Source organism: Typopeltis vanoorti, chromosome 15 (genome assembly GCF_054136105.1).
Source record: "Typopeltis vanoorti isolate ZY-2024b chromosome 15, IOZ_Tvanoo_1.0, whole genome shotgun sequence".
Classification (NCBI taxonomy): Eukaryota; Metazoa; Arthropoda; class Arachnida; order Uropygi; family Thelyphonidae; genus Typopeltis; species Typopeltis vanoorti.
The window spans coordinates 101029137-101054742 of record NC_143563.1 but is presented as its reverse complement, the minus strand read 5'-3'; the positions used below and the strand labels follow the sequence as shown (position 1 = coordinate 101054742).

At 39.0% G+C, this 25606-nt stretch overlaps 1 protein-coding gene across 4 annotated transcripts in view; it reads left to right on the top strand.

Moving 5' to 3' along the window:
• LOC150099031 (serine/threonine-protein kinase Nek8-like) overlaps positions 1–25606 on the top strand; it is a 1046903-nt gene that overhangs the window by 838918 nt on the left and 182379 nt on the right. For all 4 annotated transcript variants that reach the window (XR_016549512.1, XM_090405252.1, XM_090405251.1 and 1 more), the window contains one exon: positions 12212–12473. Coding sequence is in view for 3 of the 4 variants with exons in the window: in XM_090405252.1 (XP_090261378.1) it covers positions 12212–12473 (262 nt within the window). In the remaining variant the exon portion in view is untranslated. The remainder of the gene's footprint in view (positions 1–12211; positions 12474–25606) is intronic.

Sequence of the window (25606 nt, the reverse complement as noted above, 5' to 3'; positions counted from 1 at the left end):
CAACCACGTCTCAGTGATCGCAATAATTTTTGGCCAGACTGATGCTATCTGCGCCACCAATTCCTCTCCCTTATTCCGGATACTCCTGGCATTCGTATAAAGCATATAATTGCCATTGTTTCTATACCCAGCATTATTCCGTCTAGACTCCACTGGGCTCAGTGTTACCTGACATTGTCTCCCTTCTCCCAAGTATCCATTTCCACAAGATCCCACCCCTGCTATCATCCTCCTTGGGACACACTGACTCGTTCAGAACAGCAATCTCTCCAGATGCCTACGTCCTTCTTCATTGAAATGTAAACGGTCTCTCGCATACAATTCCTCTCTTTCCTCAAACGCACTCCAAGCATCCACATATACCAGTCCTCTCTTGTCACACATTCTCGTTATTATGCCATTCAATATCACCACTCTTCTGCTCAGCTCATCATTATCATACCTAGGCAACACGCACACTATTTTTCCTCTCTCTGTCTTCTTCCATACAGTCTCAAGCAAAAATCTCATATCTCTCGCTGCCCGACTTACATTACCACTCAAGTCATTCGTTCCTACCATCACAATCATCTCATCCACCCTTTCACCTCTCTTAATTGCCATAGCCACCCTTTCTATTGTTCCTCCTGGCAAACACTCCTCACGCATCCTATCTTGAACCCCATGGATCATTGAGTAGCCATACATTATACCTCTTACCATTCCCTCGCTCCTATTGTTTCCATTCTCTCCTCTTCTTTCATTTCCATACCTCTCTCTTCTACTGTTTCCATTTTCTCCACTTCTAGCACTTCCATATCCCTCTCTCATTCTGTCTCTCCTACTACTGTTTCCATCCTCTCGTCTTCTAGCATTCCCATACCTCTCTCTCATTCCATCTCTCCTACCATTTCCATTCTCTCCTCTTCTAGCACTTCCATATCTCTCTCTCATTCCGTCTCTCCTACTGTTTCCATCCTTTCGTCTGCTAGCATTCCCATACCTCTCTCTCATTCCATATCTCCTACCATTTCCATTCTCTCCTCTTCTAGCACTTCCATATCTCTCTCTCATTCCGTCTCTCCTACTGTTTCCATCCTTTCGTCTGCTAGCATTCCCATACCTCTCTCTCATTCCCTCTCTTCTACTGTTTCCATTCTCTCCTCTTCTAGCACCCCCATACTTCTCACTCATACTCTCTAAATTCTCTCTCTCTCCTACTCTGATTCACCTTGCATTTATCTCTTCCATTCTTCTAATGTTATCTTTCATACTTCTGCTCTCATTCACAAGACATTCCACCTCCTCTTTCAACCTCCTCTTTACTTGTCCTAGTATCTCCCGTAATGCAAAGCACATCTCCTTGCAGACATGTATAATGCTATGAATTAAGGGAAAGGCCACTACCCAGACTGGTTTCGACCTTTATTGAGGTCTCGTCAGTAGGAGCTAGACCCAGAGGAGGTAATACCAAGGTGGAAGCAATGGAGAAGTCATATTTACCTATATTGATGTTTATAGGTAAATATAACTTCTCCATTGCTTCCACCTTGGTATCATCTCCTCTGGGTCTGGCTCCCACTGACGAGACCACAATAAAGGTCGAATCCGGTCTGGGTAGTGGCCCTTCCCATAATGCATAGCATTATGTCTGCAAGTAGATGTGCTTTGCATTATGGGAGACACTAAGACAAGTAATGATGAGAGATTGGTCCACTTTTACCACGAGTTGCCTCAGTCCTGAAGATACTTCAGGCACAAACTTTGTTTGCTTACACTTGGATAAAGGATTAAACTAAATTTATTATAGTCTAACCAAGTGGGAAAAAAAAATTCCAACATCTTTCTCTAAATCCAGGGTAATTTAGTAATAAGGTGAAACACCTTTTGGCAACTCATATAGATAAATATGACTTCTCCATTACTTCCACCTTAGAGTAACTTTCTGGGTCTGACTCCCACTGACGAGACCTCAACAAAGGTCGAAACCAGTTGGAAGCATGGGTGATGAATGGCAATGCTGTAGCCCATGAAGTTAACTGAAGCACAGCTGTTGCTGTTACCTCTCAGATGAGATATGAGCAAATGAGTGTCTCTGCTCGGTGAGGTGAAATTTGAAATTTTTTGAAATATTAATAACCATCTTTAGCAAGTCTTGATTTAATGTATTTGACAGAACAGATTCCCATTCTATTGTTTTATGATATTTAATATCAGTTCCTTTTTTAAAAATGTTATTTACTGTGGCATACATCTTTTTATATAGTTATGGATACTCCACAGGTTTTACTATTATTATTTTATTATTATTATTATTATTATTATTATTATTATTACGGGCAACTCCAAAGAGTCCTTAGACTCATCGAGGGAAGCCCTAAACATCATGCCAACAACTATTCAGAATTCGCATGGTATCTATCATACTGTGCTTTGAACTTATTCACAGTCATTGAACCCACAGCAGACTCTGGCTGCTTATTCCACTCATTCACCACTCTCCAAGTAAAAAAAAAAAAAAAATCTAGTTCTAACACCCTTGCTAACTGCACTCTTCCTCAGTTTCCATGAATGGCCCCTAGTTCTCTCATCACCAGACCTGTTCTGAAAAATTTCCTCTCAATTAATCTTGTAAAAACCCCTCAGTAATTTGAATGTCTCAATCATATCATCCCTTTTCCACCAATCAACCAATTTCTGTAACCCACAGATCTTCAACCTGTTCTGGTAAGGTTCATTCCATCTTGGTCACTCACCTATGGATCCTCTCTACCTCCTCCACATCAAGAAGAAACCTGTGGGCCCAGATCTGGGCACAGTAGTCAAGATGGGGTCTTACCAAGTCTCGATAAAGAGGAACAATAACTTGCTTATCTCTACTCGTCAAAGTATTCTTCAGTAACCAAGTGATCTGATGAGCTGATTTAACCACTTTTGCAATGTTCCCCCTAAACTTCAACTCACTATCCACCAACACTCCCAAATTCCTGGCTTCTTCAACCTCCTGGAGTACAGATCCCCCAACATGATATACTTCTGCTAATTTTTTCACCCCAAAATGCATACCTTTACACTTTGCTACATTAAACTGACATCCATTCTCGACCAGACTGCCAATCTATCCAAATCATCCTGCAAAGTTATCACATCATGTGTATTCACTATTGCTTTACCCAACTTTGCGTCATCAGCAAATAAATGAACAGTTCCTCTCAGATCCTTTCCTATATCATTAATGAACAAATTAAATATCAGTGGTCCAAGAACAGAACCCTGCTGGACTAATAACAGGCTTTCTTTTGGACTCCACTTCTGAATAAACTACTCTCTGATATCTCTCCATCAAACACCCTCCTATCCATCTCACCAACCTTATATCCATCCCCATGTGCTGCATGTGGTATCCTGTCAAAGGCCTTAGCAAAGTCCAGCAGTATCACTGTATACCCATTACCTTTATCCAGTTCAGCCGTCACTGTGTTATAAAACGTAAGCAAGTTAGTAAAGCATGATCTACCCTTCACAAAACTATGCTATCCCCCATACAATATCCCATTTTCATCTATCTGTTCCTGTATTTTTCTCTTGACTACTTTCTCCAAAACCTCAACAATGACTCCTGATATGCTGATCGGTCGGTAATTTGCAACAGCAGTCTTGGAACTTCCTTTATGCAATGGAACTATTTTCTCCTCTTTCCACCCCCTCGGGACTACCCCAGACCCGAGACTCAAATTAAACAAAATGGTCAAGGGCACTAACAATTCTTTAGCCGCTTCACGTAAGCCTCGAGCTGGTATACCACCTAATCTCACAGATGTATTTACATCAAGGTTCTGTAATATACTATTCACCTCCATTGCAATCACTTCAATTCCTATATCAGCCATTCATTCTCTCATACCTGCAACATCACAGCCTGGAACAATTCATCAACTTCTGATCCAGTCAATCATTGTGCATTGACATTACTGGTTTCAATAATGTTTTGTCATCTGAATTTCACAGATATCCTCCTTTTACAGATATGTACTCCCAGTCCTAATTTCTGTCTTCTATCACCAATCCAATACCTACTTCTGAGATAATGATTAAGTTAACCTATAATTTCTTCTTCCATCTTGAAACCTCCTTTATTATTATTATTACACAAGACCCCATGAAGTGCCTCATCTAGGAAGTCCTTTTATAAAACAAACAGCTCATCATACCATGCTTTAAATACACTCAGATTCTCTGCAGACACCACACTCTCAGGCAAGGCATTCCAATCATTCACAACTCTTCATGAAAAAAACCTGCCTCTCACTCCCCAACTCACACCCTACTTATACAGCTTCCAGGGATGACCTCTGGTTCTCCCCTGATCTCCCAGTATCTTCTGTAGAACCTCTGCAACACTATAACAATCCCTTAATGACTTATAGGTCTCTATCATATCTCCCCTCCTCCTCCTATCCACCAGACTCTACAAGTTGCATCTTTGTTTTCTCAATGTTTTCTCATACTCGACATTTCAGATGTTAGACACTACCTTAGTCAGTCGCCCATGGACCCTTTCCAAAATCTCTTCATCCTTCTGAAAACCAGGTGACCAAATCTGGGCACAATAGTCCATGTGTGGCGTAATCAGAGCCTTAAGCAATGGAACAAGAATCTTCCTACAAGTCAGTGTCCTGTGCATTCCCAGAAGCCTTTGTGTTGTCTTCACAATTTTCGCTAAATGTCCCCTAAATTTCAGATCCTCATCCACCATCACCCCCAGATCTCTTATTTCTTCCACCTCCGACAATATATCTTCACCAAGCATAAATTCTGCATCCCATCCATTTCCAAATTTAAAACCTTACATTTTGCAACATTGAACTCACATCCCCATTCCTTTGCCCAATTACTCAATTTATTCAAATCTTCTTATAAGGCAACAACATCGTCTTCTCTACTCTTCATGGTTCATCCCAACTTTCTATCATCTGCAAACAACTGAATATCTCCATTCAAATCTTCACCAATATCATTAATATACAAGTTAAACAGCAATGACCCTAATACAGACCCTTGAGGCACACCACTGGTAACTTTTCTTTTCCTAGATATTGCTCTGCCATACACAACTTGTTGATACCTATCAGATTGCAAGTCTCCAATCCAATGCACCAATCTAATATCCAACCCCATCCACTCCAGTTTGACTATCAACTTATCATGCAGAAATCTATCAAAAGCATTTGAAAAAATCTAAGTATATTGCTGTGTATCCTTCTTCTCTGTCCATGAAACAGTCATCTTATTGTAATAAGTAAGTAGATTACTAAAACATGACCTCCCTTTAGGAAATCCATACTGTTCATCAAATATAATACCATTGTTGTCGACCCAATTCTGGATACTAGTTCTCACATTCTTCTCCAACAACTTAACTACAACACCTGACACACACAGATAGGCCGATAGTTTGATGCTTGAGTTCCATCACCTCCTTTATGAAGTGGCACAATCTTGCCCTCCTTCCACTCCTTAGGAACTTGACCAAGTGCAAGACTCGTATTAAAAAAAATATGTAGGCCAGTGTCAACTCCCTATGTTCTTTCAGACTATGTGGTGATATATTATCAAGTCCCACAGCCTTATTTACATTTAGTTTGCCAACTCCCCATATACTTCTTGCTCACTTACAGTCAATCTCTCTTCCCCATCATCAACTGCTCTCAATCTCTCCATGAAGTCACATTCACAAGATTGAAAGACCTTTATGAACTGCTCATTAAGTATCTCCACCACACCTTCTGCAACAGCTGTCTTTATACCATTTTCTCCAATCAATGTCATTCTTCCATAATCATTCTTTCTTTTGCTGGCTACATATCGAAAGAACTCCTTAGGATTCTTTTTTGGCTTCATTAGCTAACTGCTGTTCATACCTCTTTTTAGCTACCTTCACCAACCAATTCACTCTCCTTGCCTGGTCTCTGTAGTCCTCATGGAACTAGTTATTTCCACTTCGCTTATGCTGCCTCCATAATGTCCTTTTTCTCTGTATCGCATGCTTAATCTCTTTATTCATCCATTTCACACCTACCTTATTTAACCTTCTCACCCTTGGAATGCATTTATACATTGCATCTACTAGAATGTTTTTGAAAATCCACCAAGCTACATTGATCTCTTTTCCAGCTAACTCTTCATTCCATGTTACACTTGCAGGCTGTCTCCTGAGCTCTTTATAATCACCGCCCTCCCCCCCACCCTTCATAGTTCCACATATACCCTTTTCTTACAGAGGTAGTCACACTGCTGGCTCCCACCCAGGTAATCACCTCATGTTCACTCTCACCAATTGGTGGGTGATTTGACACTTAATTTATAATTATATCCTCTGATGAGATGACCAAATCCAAGACCCTCAATCCTCATGTGCCCTCTGTCACATACTGTCTGAGGTAGTTAACCCTCAAAAACTCAAGAAACTGATTTTCTTTACTTCCAGTTGTTATCTCACCATTCCAGTCTATATTGCCATAATTAAAATCGCCCATAATGATGACTATTTTTTTATTTGCTTGGCTAATTTGATTATACATTTCATAGTCACTACCATCCACATTTCCTGGTCAATAACAACATCCAACCACGTATTTCATTCCATTCACCTCTATCTCACACCCTACTGCCTCAAAACCACTGGCACTATTTCCCTCTTGCATCTCTAGTTTGTATGGACATAACTCTTTCTCTATCATCAATAGCACTCCCCCTCCCTTTTTATCCCTTCTATCCTCACAGAACATATCATATCCTTCCATCTCTATTCCTGTCAGGATGTCGTCCACATCTAACCATGTCTCACTTATTCCAACAATTTTTGGGTGAACAGACTCAATTAGTGCAACCATTTCATCTGCCTTGTTTCTTACACTTCTAGCATTTGTATATAAACTCAACAGCTCATTCCTGGATCTACAGCTAGTTCCACTGATAACACTCATTCGATGTGATCTCTCCATGCTCTTCTGGGGCCGTTTCCCTTTCTGCTTATTCATTTTAGAATTGTCTTCAATTCCAACTGTTTCCTCTTGATCCCAGATCATCCCATTCCTTTCCTGTCTACAAATGCTCTCACATCCTCTTGGAGCATCCACCTTTCTCACACTGTGTACTACTGTCCACCCTCATCTTCCCCATTTTCCTGTTCATCCTACACACCCATTCTCTCATTTTCCATACTCATGTCACTTACTTCTTCATTTATAACTACCTTTTCAGTTCTCTCCTGCTGTACTCTCCTGCTCTTCCACATCACTTCCCACTTGATCTGATTCATTCTCTATACTCACTTCTCTACCTTCCAGCAACAGTCTCTCCAAATCACTCGCACCATAACCACTCAAATGCAATCCATCGCTCCAATGTGGAATGAGTTTGAAACACTTCATCCTTCAAACTCATTCCACACATTAGCAAATTGTACTCCTCACTCCTCACACATTTCAGCCAACATACCATTCATAAACCTTGCTCTCTGCCCCATCTCACCACAGTTATACCTAGGCAACATGCTTACTACCTTTCCTGTTACACAATTCTCTTTTATCTATCTAAGCAGCCTCCTGATATCCATTCTGACATCCTCTTTGTCCTCTGTCAAGTCAACCGTACCTATTAAAACCATCAACTCCTTCACTCGCTCCCTACTCATATCCAATGCCTCAATCACTACTCATTTTACCACCTGGAAAACATACCTTGTGCATCCTCTCATCCAGCACCCCTTTAATAATGGAGTCGCCATACAACGCCACTCACTCGTCTTTCGTTAACTCTTTTGTACCTACTTGATTTGTTTTAATCATTTTCACCTGAATTTTCTTAATTTCGCTCCACATCCATTTCATCTCTTGCCTCATCCAACCCAATTCAACTTTCAAATCTCACGTCATATTCTCTCTGTCATTCAGTCTTACTAATTTTCGAACTCTCGACTCCCACTTCACAATTTCACTCTTGTTCATCCTTTTGAGTTTCTGTACTTGTGTTCCATGCATCCAACGTTCGCTTTCATTCATTGTTTCCATTTTTCCCACTTTCTTCACGCTATTTCCAGTTTCTTCCGTTCTCTCAATTTTGTTTCCTTCTGCAACATTCGCCTTGCTTTCGTTCTTTTTACCGTCCATTATGATTTTCAAATCACTCGTTTTCGTTTTCAATGCTTTCTTAACAATTTTTTGCTTTTCTTTCACACCATGCTTCTCTTTTGAACGAGCACTCATTCTTCCCACGACATTCTCGCTACTAACACTTTCTGTCATCAAATTCATCAAATCCTCATTTAGCTCACACTTCACACATACCCTCCTTCCATCAGCCCTAAATGTCCACAAACCATGTATTTAATCAAAAGAATTCATGTAGCACACCTCGCACTTCACGAAACGACTGAAGTCTAAGTTAAAATCATGCACTGACAAAGCCGCCGCCATCTTTCATCTGCTGGTTACTACTCTAAAGGCCAAAAACAACGAATTTATAATCAAGTTTAAGCAAAATATCCCACACACTAATAATACTAGCAGCGCACAACTTTTATAGCAGTTCTTACTCAAACAATCACTCATATACAATTCATTATTTCAAGAATAACTTATCTGAATCCAGAGCACTTCTTACACACTGCCGCTACTGTTGCCTCATTTTTTTCATTATTGCCTAGATATCTTCTCTGAACTGAGGCTTAAATTAAACACCTTGCAGAGGATGTGCAATTCTCTTAACATTCTCATAATGCATGGGCTGATGTGAGTGATTCAATGACCATGTTCACATGGTCATATGGTTTGGAAATATAAGTGCCTCCAATTCATCTATCTGTATTTTCACATATATTTGAATACTTTAAGGCTTGTCATGTAATAGGATGAGTGGCATGCGCTTTCATATAAAGGTGGGTAAAATGATTGAACCCCCTAGAGACAAACTTCCCATTGACAGGAAAGTCTGAGGAGAGAACAGCATCCCCATTAGGTATGGAGATTGATTTAAAAGTAAACTGCCAGTCGATTTAAACAAGGATAAAGGTGTCCGTGTGTAGAGGCATAAGTGCTGTGAGGACATCATGTTGGAGGCTTAATGGATTTTTTACAACACTCAGAAAGGATTAAAACAGAATTTAATACTTCCTGTATTTCGTCCTAGTCACTAGGAGATCTACGGGAATTACAAAACAACTAATGTAACATGAACACAAATATCATACAATACTAAGCCCAACTACGTGGGTGACACTAAAGTCCTATGTAGGTGGAGCGCCCTCTAAGGGCAGTTGTAGGTGGCCTGGAATGTAAGGTGGGACCTCTGGTGATGAGTGTTTCCCAAATCTTCGGAAGCTTAATGCAACCGTATTTATTAAGATTTGGTTGATTTCTGAGAGCTACTGCTGCTTCTAAGAATAGTCTCCCTTTCTTGAATTTGCTGTGTGGAGCATGGTGGTCTTCTTCCATGATACCCTGTGGGTAGTGTCCAAGACATGGTCAGCCAAGCCTGAATGACCATAGTTGCGTTTACAGATGTAAGACTTGTGTTTCTCCAGGCAGATGGATGCTGATCTGCCTGTCTGTCCAAAGTATGCCAGCTTACAGGAACAGGGTACTTTGTAAACTCCAGGCAGAGAGAGAGAGGAGGGAGCTGATCTTTTGTAGAACGGATAAGGGTAGCAAGTTTGCAGTGGGGATTATATGCTGTATGTATGTTGTAATTTTTTAGAATCTTGGCTGTTTTTTCGGATGTGCCACGGATGTAGGGTATGGTAATGGCATTTTTAAAATCTTGTTGATGAGAAGGACGGGGAATGGGGTAACGTCAAGTCTGAGTAGCCAACATCATCATCGCTCATTCTTCGCCTCCAAAAAGTAATTTATCGTATGCCCAACGCACCACTCTCCTGAAATTACGAAAAGAAAAAAGTATCGTCATCACCAGAGCGGATAAGGGTAATGTCACAGTCATTCTTAATACCAGTGAACAGAATCATAAAATGAATATTATCCTCTGCTATCGCGCTACCTACATTCCTCTCGAATACGACCCCACAAAAACACGTTAAGAAATTAAAAATCTTACTTAAAAAAGTATCTTCCTGGCTCCCTGACATCATGAAAAAACTTAAACCTTTCCACTCCCCCACCCCCGAATATACGGTTTACCAAAAATCCACAAACCCGATTCCCCACTCAGACCTATAGTAAATGCCACCAATGCACCTCGCTACAGACTGTCTAAACAGCTGGCCAACTCCCTGATCCCCCCCCCCCCTCACTGGAAGGTTCACTTCCTATATAAAAAACTTGACCCACTTTAAAGTCCTCATAGAAAATTTAACCTTGAGTAACGTAGACCTATTGGTAAGCTTTGATATCTCCTCTTTGTTTACCAATATTCCCTTAACTGACACCTTATATCTCTTAGAAAACGTTTTTCCGTCTGACTTCTTAGCTCTCTTTCCCTTTGCCATTAACTCTGGGTATTTTTCTTGGAAGAACAAAATCTACAAGCAGATAGAGGGAACCGCCATGGATTCCCCCCTCTTGCCAATTTCTATATGGAAGATTTCTAAAAGCGTGCCATAGACTCAGCCCCACTCAAACCTTCTATCTGGCTATGTGTTCTCTATTGGCCTCATGGCCCAGACACGTTAGACTCCTTCCTCAGTCATCTGAATAGCCTACATCCAAGAATCCAGTTTACTATGGAAAAGGAAAAGAACAATTGTTTACCCTTCCTAGACACCTTAGTTACATGCGTGCCTAATGATACACTTGCCTTCACTGTATACAGAAAACCCACACACACAGGCAGATACATTCACGAACTCTCCCACCACCCCTCTCAACAATATAGCATTATTAAAACTCTTGCCAAGAGAGCCCACAATCTTTGTTCCAGTGGAACCGCCCTCACTACTGAGCTTAACCACATACACAGCACTTTCCTCTCCAATGGCTATAGAGATCACAGTTTCAAAAAAATAATCAGTTCCTCCCCATTCCCCATCCTTCTTGTCAACAAGATTTTAAAAATGACATCCGAAAAAATAGCCAAGATTCTAAAAAAGTACAACCTACACACAGCATATGAGCCCCACTGCAAACTTGCTACCCTTATCCGTTCTACGAAAGATCAGCTCCCTCCTCTCTCTCTGCCTGGAGTTTACAAAGTACCCTGTTCCTGTAAGCTGGCATACATTGGACAGACAGGCAGATCAGCATCCATCCTACTGGAGGAACACAAGTCTTACATCTGTAAACACAACTATGGTCATTCAGGCTTGGCTGACCATGTCTTGGACACCACCCACAGGGTATCTTGGAAGAAAACCACCATGCTCCACCACAGCAAATTCAAGAAAGAGAGACTATTCTTAGAAGCAGCAGTAGCTCTCAGAAATCAACCAAATCTTAATAAATACGGTTGCATTAAGCTTCCGAAGATTTGGGAAACACTCATCACCAGAGGCCCCACCTTACATTCCAGGCCACCTACAACCACCCTTAGAGGGCACTCCACCTACATAGGACTTTAATGTCACCCACGGGTTGGGCTTAGTATTGTATGATATTTGTGTTCATGTTACATTAGTTGTTTTGTAATTCCCGTAGATCTCCTAGTGACTAGGACGAAATACAGGAAGTATTAAATTCTGTTTTAATCCTTTCTGAGTGTTGTAAAAAATCCACTAAGCCTCCAACATGAAGGATAAAGGTGATTCAAATGATGATAAGTTGTTGAGAAGCCCTCAATGTCAGATCCTATCAAAAGCCTTGGTGATGTCAAGAGCAATGGCACAGGTTTCTCTAAACCTTCCCATGTGTGTGTGTATACCTCCCCCAGGAATCTTTTGACACCATAGTGGTTTGGCATCAGTAATAATAATTAGAACGAAAACAGAAAGATTACCAAAACAAGCCTTAAAGTACAAGCCATTAGGAAAAAGAAAGCCTGGACATCCTCTTAAAAGATTCAATGATGACTTCTAAGGCCAGAACAGGCCATGCTAGGCCTACCTTGATATGCATGATGATGATGATGATGAATAATAATTAGTTGTAGTAGCAGCTTAAATGGGCATTTTTTATAATATGAGTTTTTATAGAATAAGACAAGATCTTGAAATCTCAGTCAGTGAAGATAAAATGTTTCCATTTCACAGAGTTATATGCTTATGTTTTCTTTCCTCATTCAGGTTGTATGCTTCTCCTTCTCAAATTGATAAAAGAGAATTAGTAAGCTTAGCCAATTTATACTGCCATGGTAATCATCTATATTTAGTAGTGGATACAACAGCATCATTACCTCAACTGAAGGGAAAGAGCTTCAATAAATCTTCTAAAATTTTAACTTGTAAAAGTGACAAACTAAATGACTGTCAGTTAAACAAAACATCGATGACTACTAAGGTGCCATCTGTTGCATTAGAGAGTTCAGAAGAAGATAGCTTCGGTCTAGTAAGTAATTTTCATTTACATGTTATTGCACTTTTATTAAAAATCATTGATTTTATGTTAAGGTTATTTTGAGAAATCAGTTTGTTTAATTATTATTATTATTATACAGGCACCTCCATGGAGTCCGAAGACTCATCGCAGGAAACCCACTCTATCCGCACAATCTATCATACCTCTCCTTGAACCCATTAACAGACAAAGCACTCACAACTGACTCTGGCAACCCATTCAACTCATTCACCACTCTCCAGGCAAAAAATCTAGTCCACACTCCTACTGATCACACCTTTATTCAACTTCCAAGGAATGATCCCATGTTCTGGTCCCTCTACCTAAGTGTTGAAACATTTCCCCTGCATCAATTCTATAAATACTTTAGGCAACTTAAATGTTTCTATCATATCCCATCTTTTTCTCCTATCAATCAACATATCCTCATAAGGAACATTCCACAGGCCACTCACCATCTTGTTCACTCTCTTCTGAATGCTCTCCACCACTTTCTCATCCCCAAAGACCCAGAGGACCAGACTTGAGCACAGTAATCGAGATGTCAGCATATCAAGGCCTTATACAGAAGAATATCAAGTTTCTTATTTCTACATGTTAATGTGTTTTCTTCAATAGAAAAGTAATCTTATTGTCTACATTAGCAACCTTAGCAATATGTCCTCTAAACTTCAACTCTCTGTCTCTACCACCAATCCTATATCTCTAGCTTCATCTATGTCCTGGAGTATAGTGCTAACAATGTGATACATAGCTTGTAATCTATTTATCGCAAAATGCACAACTGTACATTTCTCCACATTAAGCTGAAAGCTATTAACTTTTACCCATGCTGACAGCTTATTTAAATCATCCTATGAGCTCTCCACATCACTTGATTAATTATTACTCTACTAAATTTCACATCATCAGCAAACAACTGAATATTTCCTTTCAGGTTATTTCCTATATCATTTACGTATAAACTAAACAGCAATAGTCTCATCACTGGATGATGAGGTACATACTGGTTACTGGTTACCTGTTTTCACCTTGATTCTGCCCTTACATATACTGCCTTTTTGATATCTGTCTAGCAGCCACCCTCTTATCCAGTTAACCAGTGTCATATCCATCCCCATTTGTTCTAATTTGTGTAACAGAGTTCCATGTGGTATTCTATCAGATGCATTTGTAAAATCCAGCAGAATTATTGTGTAACCATTTCCTTTATCGAATTCAACTGTTACTCTGTTATAAAAAGTTACTAAATTACTAAGGCATGACCTACCCTTCACAAAGTCATGTTACCCCCTCATACAGTATCGTATTTTTATCTACCCATTCTTGAATTCTCTTTTTGACCAATTTTTCCAGTACTTTTACACCACACCTGAGATACCAATTGGTCTATAATTTGCTAATGCAGTCTTGGAACCTCCCATATGGAAGGGAATTATTTTGCCCTAATTCTACTCCCTTGGATCTCTACCAGAGCTGACACTTAAATTAAAGAGCTAAGTCAGAGGCATTGCCAGTTCCCTTGCACATTCTCGCAAAACCGAAGCTGATATCCCATCTAATCCCACAGCTGTATTTGTATTGAGATTCTGCAATACCTAAGAATCTCCAATTCATACACCTTTATTCCCATATTAGTCTGTCACATATGTTAAAGCAGTAATCTCACTAGGATGATATACCCTTGCAAAGTGGTCACTAAGTAACTGAACTGTTTTATGTGCTACTATCAATTTGTGACCATCATCACTCATTAAGGCTAATCTTCCATAGTCATTTTTCCTGTTACTTGCCACATAATGAAAGAACTCTTTGGGATTTCCTTTGGCCTGTTTGGCTAGATTCTTCTTATAATCTGACTTTACCTTCCTTGCCTGAGCCTTATACTGTTCATGAGCTTATTGTTCTCCTTTCTCTTTATATACCCTCCATAGCATTTTCTTCTTTTGCAGCTTGTGCTTAATGATGTTAGTCATCCATCTAACTCCTACCTGATTAATATCTTCCTCTAGATCAGAATTTCTAAATCTTTCTAATCCCAAGGCCCATTAAAATACCTAAAACAGTTCTATGGACCACTAAGTTGTGTAATTTTTTAAAAAAGTATGTGGGGATTACCAACATTCAGGAAGAACTGTGCCATTTATAACATAATAAATCTAAAAGCATGTTTTGAATACATATAGAAACATAATTAATTAAATTGGAAGTAAACGATCAAAAGTGTATCATCGTTGAACAAAGTTTTAATTTGTATTAAACAAATAAATGATATGATATAATTATGGTACTACTTTTAATGAGATGGTCGAGCTTCTCAACCCTTGCAGAGTTGCTGGATATCTGGCTCAATATTGGTCAACTTCAGTCGAAGATCTACACACCCACTAAGACGATTTCTGTATTTGTTTTTATTTGAAGGAGTGGTGAAAATCCTTTCTCACAGAGATAGGTTGTAGAACATTGCATCCTGATTTTCAATGCTTCTTCAGATAATTGAAAGGGAGATGGTAAATCCCGTTTTATTTTATAGCTGGGTATGAAACTCGGATCGAAATCCATCGAAGTCCTAGAGTTTCATGCCGAAAAAACTGTCGGCGAGACCAAGAGTAAGTAATCCCTTGGGTAGTACAACACCAGAGCAACTCCATGCAAAGGTGGAGCAAGCTCCATCACTAACCTTAATATTCTCTCATAATGTAAAACACAGCTCCTAAGATATGTATACTGTTTTACATTATGAGAATAGGTCACTACCCAGACCGGTTTCAACCTTTTTTGAGGTCTCATCAGTGAGTAGGTAGACCTGGAATATAAAGGTTATAAGTGAACCGAACTGACATACCTCTACTATCGAATTGCCAAAATGGTGTACTTATATATTGTTATTACCAAAATGTTATTACTATATTTTACTGACTACATAAGTTAATTGAAAGGGAAATCCCATTTTATTTTATAGCCGGGTATGAAACTCAGATCGAAATCCATCGACGTCCTAGAGTTTCATGCCGAAAAAACTATTGGCGAGACCAAGAGTACTACCCAAGGGATTACTTACTCTTGGTCTCGCCGATAGTTTTTTTGGCATGAAACTCTAGCACTTTGATGGATTTCAATCTGGGTTTCGTACCCGGCTATAAAATAAACCGGATTTACCATCTCCCTTTCAATTAACTTATGTAGCCGGTAAAACATAGTAATAGCTTCTTCAGATAATTTGAGAAATTCACTTCTCACTGAAGGCGAGATCTAAAATCGAGCCAAACCAAGATCACGGAATTGCATTTTAAGCCCACTGTCACTTGAAAGCTCAATTAACTTTTTTTTTCGATAATGACAGGTTGTTGTCGTCACTGTAAGCTTGAAATGGATCGTGAACCTACAGAAATTTGTTATAAAAGTTATTCAGAAAATATGTTTCAAAATTCTGTTTCAGAGTTTTGAGGTGGTCACAAACCCTTTCCAAAAACTCAGAATCAACAAAAATATAATTTTCCACTAAAAAGGATTCCAGTGTTGGAAAAGGTACAAGTTGTCTGCAATTTACATAGCTAATTCATAACACCATTTTTTTTCTCGAATGCCTTTATTTTGTTGTGGCATCAAGAACTGTTAAAGAATTTCCCTGAAGGGAGAAATTTAGTTCATTTAATTTCGAAAAAATGTCTGAAAGATAGGGTAGTGTTGATAACCATGCTTCGTCAACAAGGAGCGATGCAAAATCAGAATTACGTTCATTTACAAATAATATTTGTAAATGAACCTTAATTCGTACCTTAACTGAAATAACCTTGTTAGTACTTTGCCCCTGGAAAGCCAATGAATTTCAGAATGAAGCGGAGGGTGTATATATTCACTGCCCATTTCATCACAAAGTACTGAAAATAACCTGTTATTTAACAGCCTTAATAAAATTAACTTAATAAAAGAAACAATCCTGCTATTCCTGCCTGTAAGGGTACAAGCTCCATCTGAACAAGAAGTCCATATATTTTTCCCACTGGATAGATATCTTTGTGTATTGTGTAATTATTGAGAGTGTGAAATATTTCTTCTCCAATTGTTCGGGATGACAATCTTCCCATTTGTCATCCCATTCGGGAATACAAAACAGAATATCGTCATGAATATTGTTATCATGTGCATATCTTATGTAACATATTGACTGTGCATCATTTGTAACGTCAGTAGTCTTCTTAACTCTTTCAATTAACTGAGATTCTACGTCACCTGCCATGTCATTAATTCTGTGACCAACACTGTCAGTTGAAAGAGGAATCAAATCAACATCTTTTAGTGACTTGCTGGCAAACAGAGTTTTGACTACATCTTTTATAGCTAGAAGTAGTAAATTTTCTCCGATAGAATGAGATTCCCCTGTTTTCTCTATGCACAAACTTTAAGAGATAGGATGCTTCCAGTGCCTTGTTATTAATCAAACCTATGGCCAAAACTATATCTTTCCTATGATTGAATGTCCCTAAGCATCTCTGAAAAAATTCAATTGGCTTATTTTTCACATCAAAATGTTTAGTTTCTAAATGTCGTCAGTGTTTCGCAGGTTTCATGCACTCGTTCGATAACACAAAACACGTTGAATTTTCTGTTCACTTTCATCTCCATACCAAGTAAACCCAAATTCCAAATATGAACTGTTATTTAAATTAAGGGGATATTAAATCCCACATTGTTTTAAAACCGAATAAGAAACTCAAAGATTGGAATCAGAGAGTTTCTTGCCGAATATAGTATAGTAAACTATAAAGTATCGGCGATCACTAAGCGTCCGCTAAATGCAAGTGGCCCAGCACGTAGTGCAATACCGGAAATCTCGCAGCAAAGTCGGTAAAGTTCTGATCACTATTCTTAGGTATTTACCATAATATAAAAACACATTTCCTAGGAAATGTATGCTGTTATTACATTATGGTGGTGAGGTCACTACCCAGACCGGTTTCAGCCTTTTTTGAGGCTTCATCAGTGAGTAGCTAGACCGAGTTAATACCAAAGTGTATATAGCGAAAAGAACTTTATACTCTGCTATACGAGTTTCCGAACAGGTGCAACCATTAAGTTACTTAAATATAAAGAGCTAATAAGCTTCATTTCGGCAACAAAAACATTATTTAAATTAAGGGGATATTAAATCCCACATTGTTTTAAATCCCACATTGTTTTAAAACCGAATAAGAAACTCAAAGATTGGAATCAGAGAGTTTCTTGCCGAATATAGTATAGTAAACTATAAAGTATCGGCGATCACTAAGCGTCCGCTAAATGCAAGTGGCCCAGCACGTAGTGCAATACCGGAAATCTCGCAGCAAAGTCGGTAAAGTTCTCATCACTATTCTTAGGTATTTACCATAATGTAAAAACACATTTCCTAGGAAATGTATGCTGTTATTACATTATGGTGGTGAGGTCACTACCCAGACCGGTTTCAGCCTTTTTTGAGGCTTCATCAGTGAGTAGCTAGACCGAGTTAATACCAAGTGTATATAGTGAAAAGAACTTTATACTCTGCTATACGAGTTTCCGAACAGGTGCAACCATTAAGTTACTTAAATATAAAGAGCTAATAAGCTTCATTTCGGCAACAAAAACATTATTTAAATTAAGGGGATATTAAATCCCACATTGTTTTAAAACCGAATAAGAAACTCAAAGATTGGAATCAGAGAGTTTCTTGCCGAATATAGTATAGTAAACTATAAAGTATCGGCGATCACTAAGCGTCCGCTAAATGCAAGTGGCCCAGCACGTAGTGCAATACCGGAAATCTCGCAGCAAAGTCGGTAAAGTTCTGATCACTATTCTTAGGTATTTACCATAATGTAAAAACACATTTCCTAGGAAATGTATGCTGTTATTACATTATGGTGGTGAGGTCACTACCCAGACCGGTTTCAGCCTTTTTTGAGGCTTCATCAGTGAGTAGCTAGACCGAGTTAATACCAAAGTGTATATAGCGAAAAGAACTTTATACTCTGCTATACGAGTTTCCGAACAGGTGCAACCATTAAGTTACTTAAATATAAAGAGCTAATAAGCTTCATTTCGGCAACAAAAACATTATTTAAATTAAGGGGATATTAAATCCCACATTGTTTTAAATCCCACATTGTTTTAAAACCGAATAAGAAACTCAAAGATTGGAATCAGAGAGTTTCTTGCCGAATATAGTATAGTAAACTATAAAGTATCGGCGATCACTAAGCGTCCGCTAAATGCAAGTGGCCCAGCACGTAGTGCAATACCGGAAATCTCGCAGCAAAGTCGGTAAAGTTCTGATCACTATTCTTAGGTATTTACCATAATGTAAAAACACATTTCCTAGGAAATGTATGCTGTTATTACATTATGGTGGTGAGGTCACTACCCAGACCGGTTTCAGCCTTTTTTGAGGCTTCATCAGTGAGTAGCTAGACCGAGTTAATACCAAAATGTATATAGCGAAAAGAACTTTATACTCTGCTATACGAGTTTCCGAACAGGTGCAACCATTAAGTTACTTAAATATAAAGAGCTAATAAGCTTCATTTCGGCAACAAAAACATTATTTAAATTAAGGGGATATTAAATCCCACATTGTTTTAAATCCCACATTGTCTTTAAAACCGAATAAGAAACTCAAAGATTGGAATCAGAGAGTTTCTTGCCGAATATAGTATAGTAAACTATAAAGTATCGGCGATCACTAAGCGTCCGCTAAATGCAAGTGGCCCAGCACGTAGTGCAATACCGGAAATCTCGCAGCAAAGTCGGTAAAGCGGACGTTTAGCGGACGCTTAGTGATCGCCGATACTTTATAGTTTACTATACTATATTCGGCAAGAAACTCTCTGATTCCAATCTTTGAGTTTCTTATTCGGTTTTAAAACAATGTGGGATTTAATATCCCCTTAATTTAAATAATGTTTTTGTTGCCGAAATGAAGCTTATTAGCTCTTTATATTTAAGTAACTTAATGGTTGCACCTGTTCGGAAACTCGTATAGCAGAGTATAAAGTTCTTTTCGCTATATACACTTTGGTATTAACTCGGTCTAGCTACTCACTGATGAAGCCTCAAAAAAGGCTGAAACCGGTCTGGGTAGTGACCTCACCACCATAATGTAATAACAGCATACATTTCCTAGGAAATGTGTTTTTACATTATGGTAAATACCTAAGAATAGTGATCAGAACTTTACCGACTTTGCTGCGAGATTTCCGGTATTGCACTACGTGCTGGGCCACTTGCATTTAGCGGACGCTTAGTGATCGCCGATACTTTATAGTTTACTATACTATATTCGGCAAGAAACTCTCTGATTCCAATCTTTGAGTTTCTTATTCGGTTTTAAAACAATGTGGGATTTAATATCCCCTTAATTTAAATAATGTTTTTGTTGCCGAAATGAAGCTTATTAGCTCTTTATATTTAAGTAAATGAACTGTTATATTTTCTACTGTATTTTTTCTTTGAACTGCTTGTTTCTTCAACTTTAATAGTATCATATTTACTCGCCCTTACAACACATCTATCACAATTAGGGTTAGCATCACCTGTTTCATTTGCTTTTCTTTTAAAAGTCCTAGTTTTAAGCCACTTTTCCATTATTAAAAACATTTCCGAAAAATATATAAATACTTACATGACACGTTTTCCAAGTATCACTTAGCACTTCTGAAGATATACTGAGCCTTGGTTGAAGGAGGAAAATCTTCAATAATAAAAATCAACAAACAAGAAGCAATTGGTTGAAATGTGGATAATATGTTTACTACAAATCTAACAAAACAGCAAGGAAAGGCAGAAACAATAAAACCATATTGTTGTTCAGTTCACCCCTCTTTTATTACTCACCATTCTGCTGATATTTGTTGGTTTTTTTAAATATCCATTTTATTTCATTAATTTTTACTTACTTATTCAATTTTATTAGCCTAGTGGCTTTGTGCTTCGTAACCACATGCCTGGGGAAGGAGTGTCCTAGGTTCGATTCCCGTCCACGACGTGAGGAGCTTAAGGATCTTCCTCAGCCATAGCCAAGTTAGCCGGTCTTGGGCGTGGGCAGCAGGGTTTTTTCCGCCAGTTTATCTGGGGTTTTTCATCCCGCAAGCAGGCAAACCGGCCCCATGAACACACAGGTTACAGTCATAAATACTTACGGCAAGGAAGGCAACGGAAAACCACCTTGCTCATAATCATCTTTCCCTAGAATGGTAGCATATAGCTATCCTCCCACAGCCATATGGCAGATGGGAACCAGAAGATTCAATTTTAATGTGTTTTGTTTGGTTCGTGCAAGCTCCTGATAAGATAAGTATTATTCTCAGTTATCGTTGATAAAATTAGTTAATATTGCGTAGTTTTGTTTACCTTGCGTATTTTAGTGCGTCTGTTTGTGTGTTTTTGATGTGTATAATTTATTATTTGATAAAACACGTTGCAATAATTATGGCACCTGTACGAAGGAAAATGGCGGCCAGTAATGATGGTTCGGCATCGTTATCAAAGAAGTAGTATAAAAGAAATGAGTCAGTGTGCTAGCTGTGAAATGTACGCTTTGCGGAGTGCAGATAGATGATAATAAAGGATTGAATGTGTGTAGAAAATGTAGGGAGAATGAGGAATTGAAGTGTATTTCGGATCGTGAGTGTGATATTTTTGTCAAACTTCAGAATGAAGAAAATAGCGATATGACAAGAAACGGCAAGGTTGTATATGAGAATTATGAGAGTATGAATGATAGTATTAATGGTTTCTCAGAGAATAAAAAAAGATGAGATAGATGCATTGAGTGAGATCGCGTTGTTGAATAGTGCAATAGAAAGGGCAAAACAGCAGCTAGAGTGCATGAACAAAAGTCGACTGAATGAACCAACCAATAATAAAAGGTATTACAGGAAAAATAGGCGTATGAATGTGAACATGAACAAAATGAAGGATAGAGTGCTGTATGGAGACTCGTTAGTACGAGGTGTGTTAGTAGAGGATTTGACAAAATCGTACCAACCTGGTGCGACCATAAAGGATGTAACTGAGTCTATTAGAGAGCAAAAGGAAAAGGTGAAAGAAATGATTGTTGTGGCAGGTACGAATGATTTGAAAGGAGATAAAATGGAAATGATAGCAGACCTGAATGAATTGTTTGAGGTAGCAAAAGAAAAGAGTGAGAGAGTTAGAATGATTAGTCTTTTGCCACGGTATGACAGTGAAATGTTTAAAAGGAGGGCCATAATTGCGAATGACTTTATGCGTGGGTTATGTATGACAAGTGGTGTGGAATTTGTGGACGTGTGGAGTGAGTTTAATGGGCGAAAGGATCTATATAAGATGGATGGCTTGCATTTGAATGGTTATGGTGTAAGAAGACTTGAGAAAGTGTTGCTGAATGTAGTGGATGTGCAAATTCAGGGAAACTAGATTTGTTAAGGGGGGGGGGGATATACAGTCCTTAGGGAGGCAGTTGAATGTAAGAATGAATATAATATGCTAGAGCAAATAAGGACAACAAACCAGAGTGGGATAGTTAATATAAGGCATCAAGGTAGGGTTGGGGCTAATGAGGGTCTTAAATTCATGTACACTAATACTAGGAGTATTAGGAACAAGAAGAAAAAGTTTTTGGCTATGGTTGGCACTTCCAGACCACAGGTTATTGGCATTAGTGAAACATGGCTGACTGTAGATGACATAGCTAGTGGGATTGAATGTGATGGGTATAGTGTGTTCAGGAATGACAGAGAGAATAAAATGGGGGTAGGAGTATTGTTGATGATGGCTGATGAGCTACAGCCAAGGAGAATAAAAGTTGAATTGCAAGATAGAGAAAAGAGCACATTTGAGGCCATTTGGTGTGAGATTGTGGCTAGCAGAACTAAATATACAATTGGGTGCTGCTATAGATCAGGTGATGGAAAAGATGGTGGTGACAATATGCACAAGCAAATAGAAGAAATGAGTGGAAGGAGGGTGATTATTATGGGAGATTTCAACTATGGTCGCATTGATTGGAGTGACGAGAGGACACACCGGAGGAAGGAATTGGATTTTATGCGGTTATTAAGAGATAACTATCTGCGACAGCATGTAATGGAAAATACTAGGGGTCAGAGAGTGCTTGACCTAGTAATTACATCTGAGGATTTGGCTATAACAAATATGACCACATTGCCACCAATCGGTGAGAGTGATCATAGGGTCTTGACTTGGGAGGTGGCTAAAGGTGTAGAATTTTCAATTAAGACAGGGTACATGTAGAATTATCGGGCTGGAAAGTGTGACAAGCTTAGGAGTTTGATTGGCTCAGTGCCATGGCATGCACAACTGCAAGGACTAGAAGTTGATAGTGCATGGGAGGTAGTTAAGAAGTGCTTGCATGAAGCAGTGGCTGACTGTATACCTAGAGTCCGAATAATAAATCAAGTAGGGGTTAAATGGATGAATAACACCATTAAGCTTGAGCTGCAAAAAAAGAAACAACTATGGAGGGAATTTAAGGAGAAAGGTGACCAGCAGGCACATGAACGGTATAAAGCGCAGGCCAGAAGGGTGACGAATAAACTAGTAGATTATACCGGAATTGTGGTGAATGAAGTGGAGGTGAGTAGTCTATTGCATAACCTCAATGTCAATACATCTGTGGGATTGGATGGTATACCAGCTCGTGTAGTACGAGAAACAGCTAAAGAATTGTCAGTACCCTTGCCCATTTTGTTTGAGTCTCAGGTCTGGGTTAGTCCCGAGCGGGTGGAAGGAAGGGAAAATAGTTCCACTGCATAAAGGTGGTTCCAAGACTGCTGTTGTAAATTACCGACCGATTAGCATATCAGGAATCATTGTCAAGGTCTTAGAGAAATTAGTCAAGAAAAGAATACAGGATTGGATAGATGAAAATGGGATATTGTATGGGGGACAACATGGTTTTGTGAAGGGTAGATCATGCCTCAGTAACTTGCTCACGTTTTATAACACAGTGACGGCTGAACTGGATAGGGGTAATGGGTTTACAGTGATACTACTGGACCTTGCCAAGGCCTTTGACAGGATACCACATGGAACTCTAATCAGTAAACTGGAGCAGATGGGGATAGATATAGGGTTGGTAAGATGGATAGGAGGGTGGTTGAAGGAGAGATACCAGAGAGTGGTTTATTCAGGAGTGGAGTCAAAAAGACGTCTTGTGACTAGTGGAGTGCCGCAGGGCTCTGTTCTTGGACCACTGCTTTTCAATTTGTTCATCAATGATATTGGAAAGGATTTGAGAGGAAGTGTTCACTTGTTTGCTGATGATGCAAAGTTGGGTAGAGCAATTGTGAGTGCACAGGATGTCAAAATTTTACAGGATGATTTGGATAGTTTGGAGGACTGGGCTAGGAAAAATGGATGTCAGTTTAATGTGGCAAAGTGTAAGGTTATGCACTTTGGGGTGAAAAGAATAGCAGCAGTATATCGCATAGGTGGAACCGTACTCCAGGAGATTGATGAGGCCAGGGATTTGGGAGTGCTGGTGGATAGGGAGTTGAAGTTTAGGGCGCACATTGCAAAAGTAACTAAAACAGCTCACCAAATCACTTGGCTTATGGAAAATACTTTAACATGCCGAGAGAAACAAGTTGTTGTTTCTCTGTATCGAGCCTTGATAAGACCCCATCTGGACTTCTGTGCCCAGTTATGGGCACCAGGGTTTCTTCGTGATGGGGAGGAAGCGGAGAGGGTCCAGAGACGAGTGACCACGATGATAGCAGGTCTGTGGAATGAACCTTATGAGAATAGGTTGAGGATTTGTGGGTTGCAGAAATTGGACGATAGGCGAAGGAGGGGTGATATGATTGAGACATTCAAATTATTGAAGGGTTTTTATAAGATTGATCCAGAAGATATTTTTGAAAATATGACTGGTGGTGGGAGGACTAGGGTCCATGCATGGAAGCTGGGCAAGAGCGTGGTTGACAAGGGTGTTAGAGCTAGGTTTTTTACTTGGAGAGTGGTGAATGAGTGGAATAAGCTTCCAGAGTCTGTTGTGGGTGCTACGACCGTGAATGAGTTCAAGGCAAGATATGATAGATACTGTGTGAATGTTGAATAGTTGTTCCAGACATGATGTTAGGGCCTCCCTCGATGAGTCTGTCGACTCCTTGGAGTTTCCCGGAACAACAATAATAATAATAATTAAAATATACATATTTATTTAAGTCTGCCTGTGGACCACCCTTAACTATATGATTCTTAACTATATCCCATGCACTATTAACATCCTTACCGTGCAGTGTTTTATGCAACGGAACAGTTCCAGTATTCTCCTACCCCTTGTCCCCTCCATCAAGAGGAATAAAAACTTCCTTAGCTCTTTCTTGATGTGTTCTTCAATAGCCAAGTAATCTTATGGGTTACCTTAGCAATATATCCTTTAAACTTTAACTTTCTGTCTACCACCACCCCTAAATTTGTAGCTTCATCTATTACACACTTATGATTTTTATGTGTTTTATAGTATATCAAGGATGATTTTTCATGTTTTTATTGTATTTGGTGCATTTTATCACTTTTTTTTTTTTTTTTAGATATTGCATATTGCAATATTAGTAGCACAGTGAAATGGCAATGAAAACACACACTAGAGCAGCAGCAGCAACATGTAATACTATCATGTGTAAAGAAGTTCACTTTGATGCAAAGGCTGTGTTCAAGGAAATATATGCAAGGTTTTGGATATGTAGACTGAGTTTGAGGAACAGACTGATTTATATAAGAACGGCTTGAGCTTGAATGCATTTGCATCTAGAGAAATTGTTTATTGGTAGGAAATCTAATGTGGAGAGTCTGGGAGGATAGATCATGATGGGATGAATGGTAAGTACCTATGCTAACTAATAAGGGCAACCAAGTTCTGTTAGTGATACAAATGTGTACTATAATTCAGATGATTATGAATTATGAGGAAGGAAGAATTGTGTGCTCATGTGGTTTGGACATCTGGTTGTTAAATACATACAAAGATGTCTGCATAATTGACAGATTAGATACTAACAGAGATCTGAAAGTTGCCCAACTGGTTATGCAGATTACAGAGGAGAATATTAAAAAAGATGGAGGTATCTTATTGTGTCTGAACATGAAGGCTAGGAGTTTCA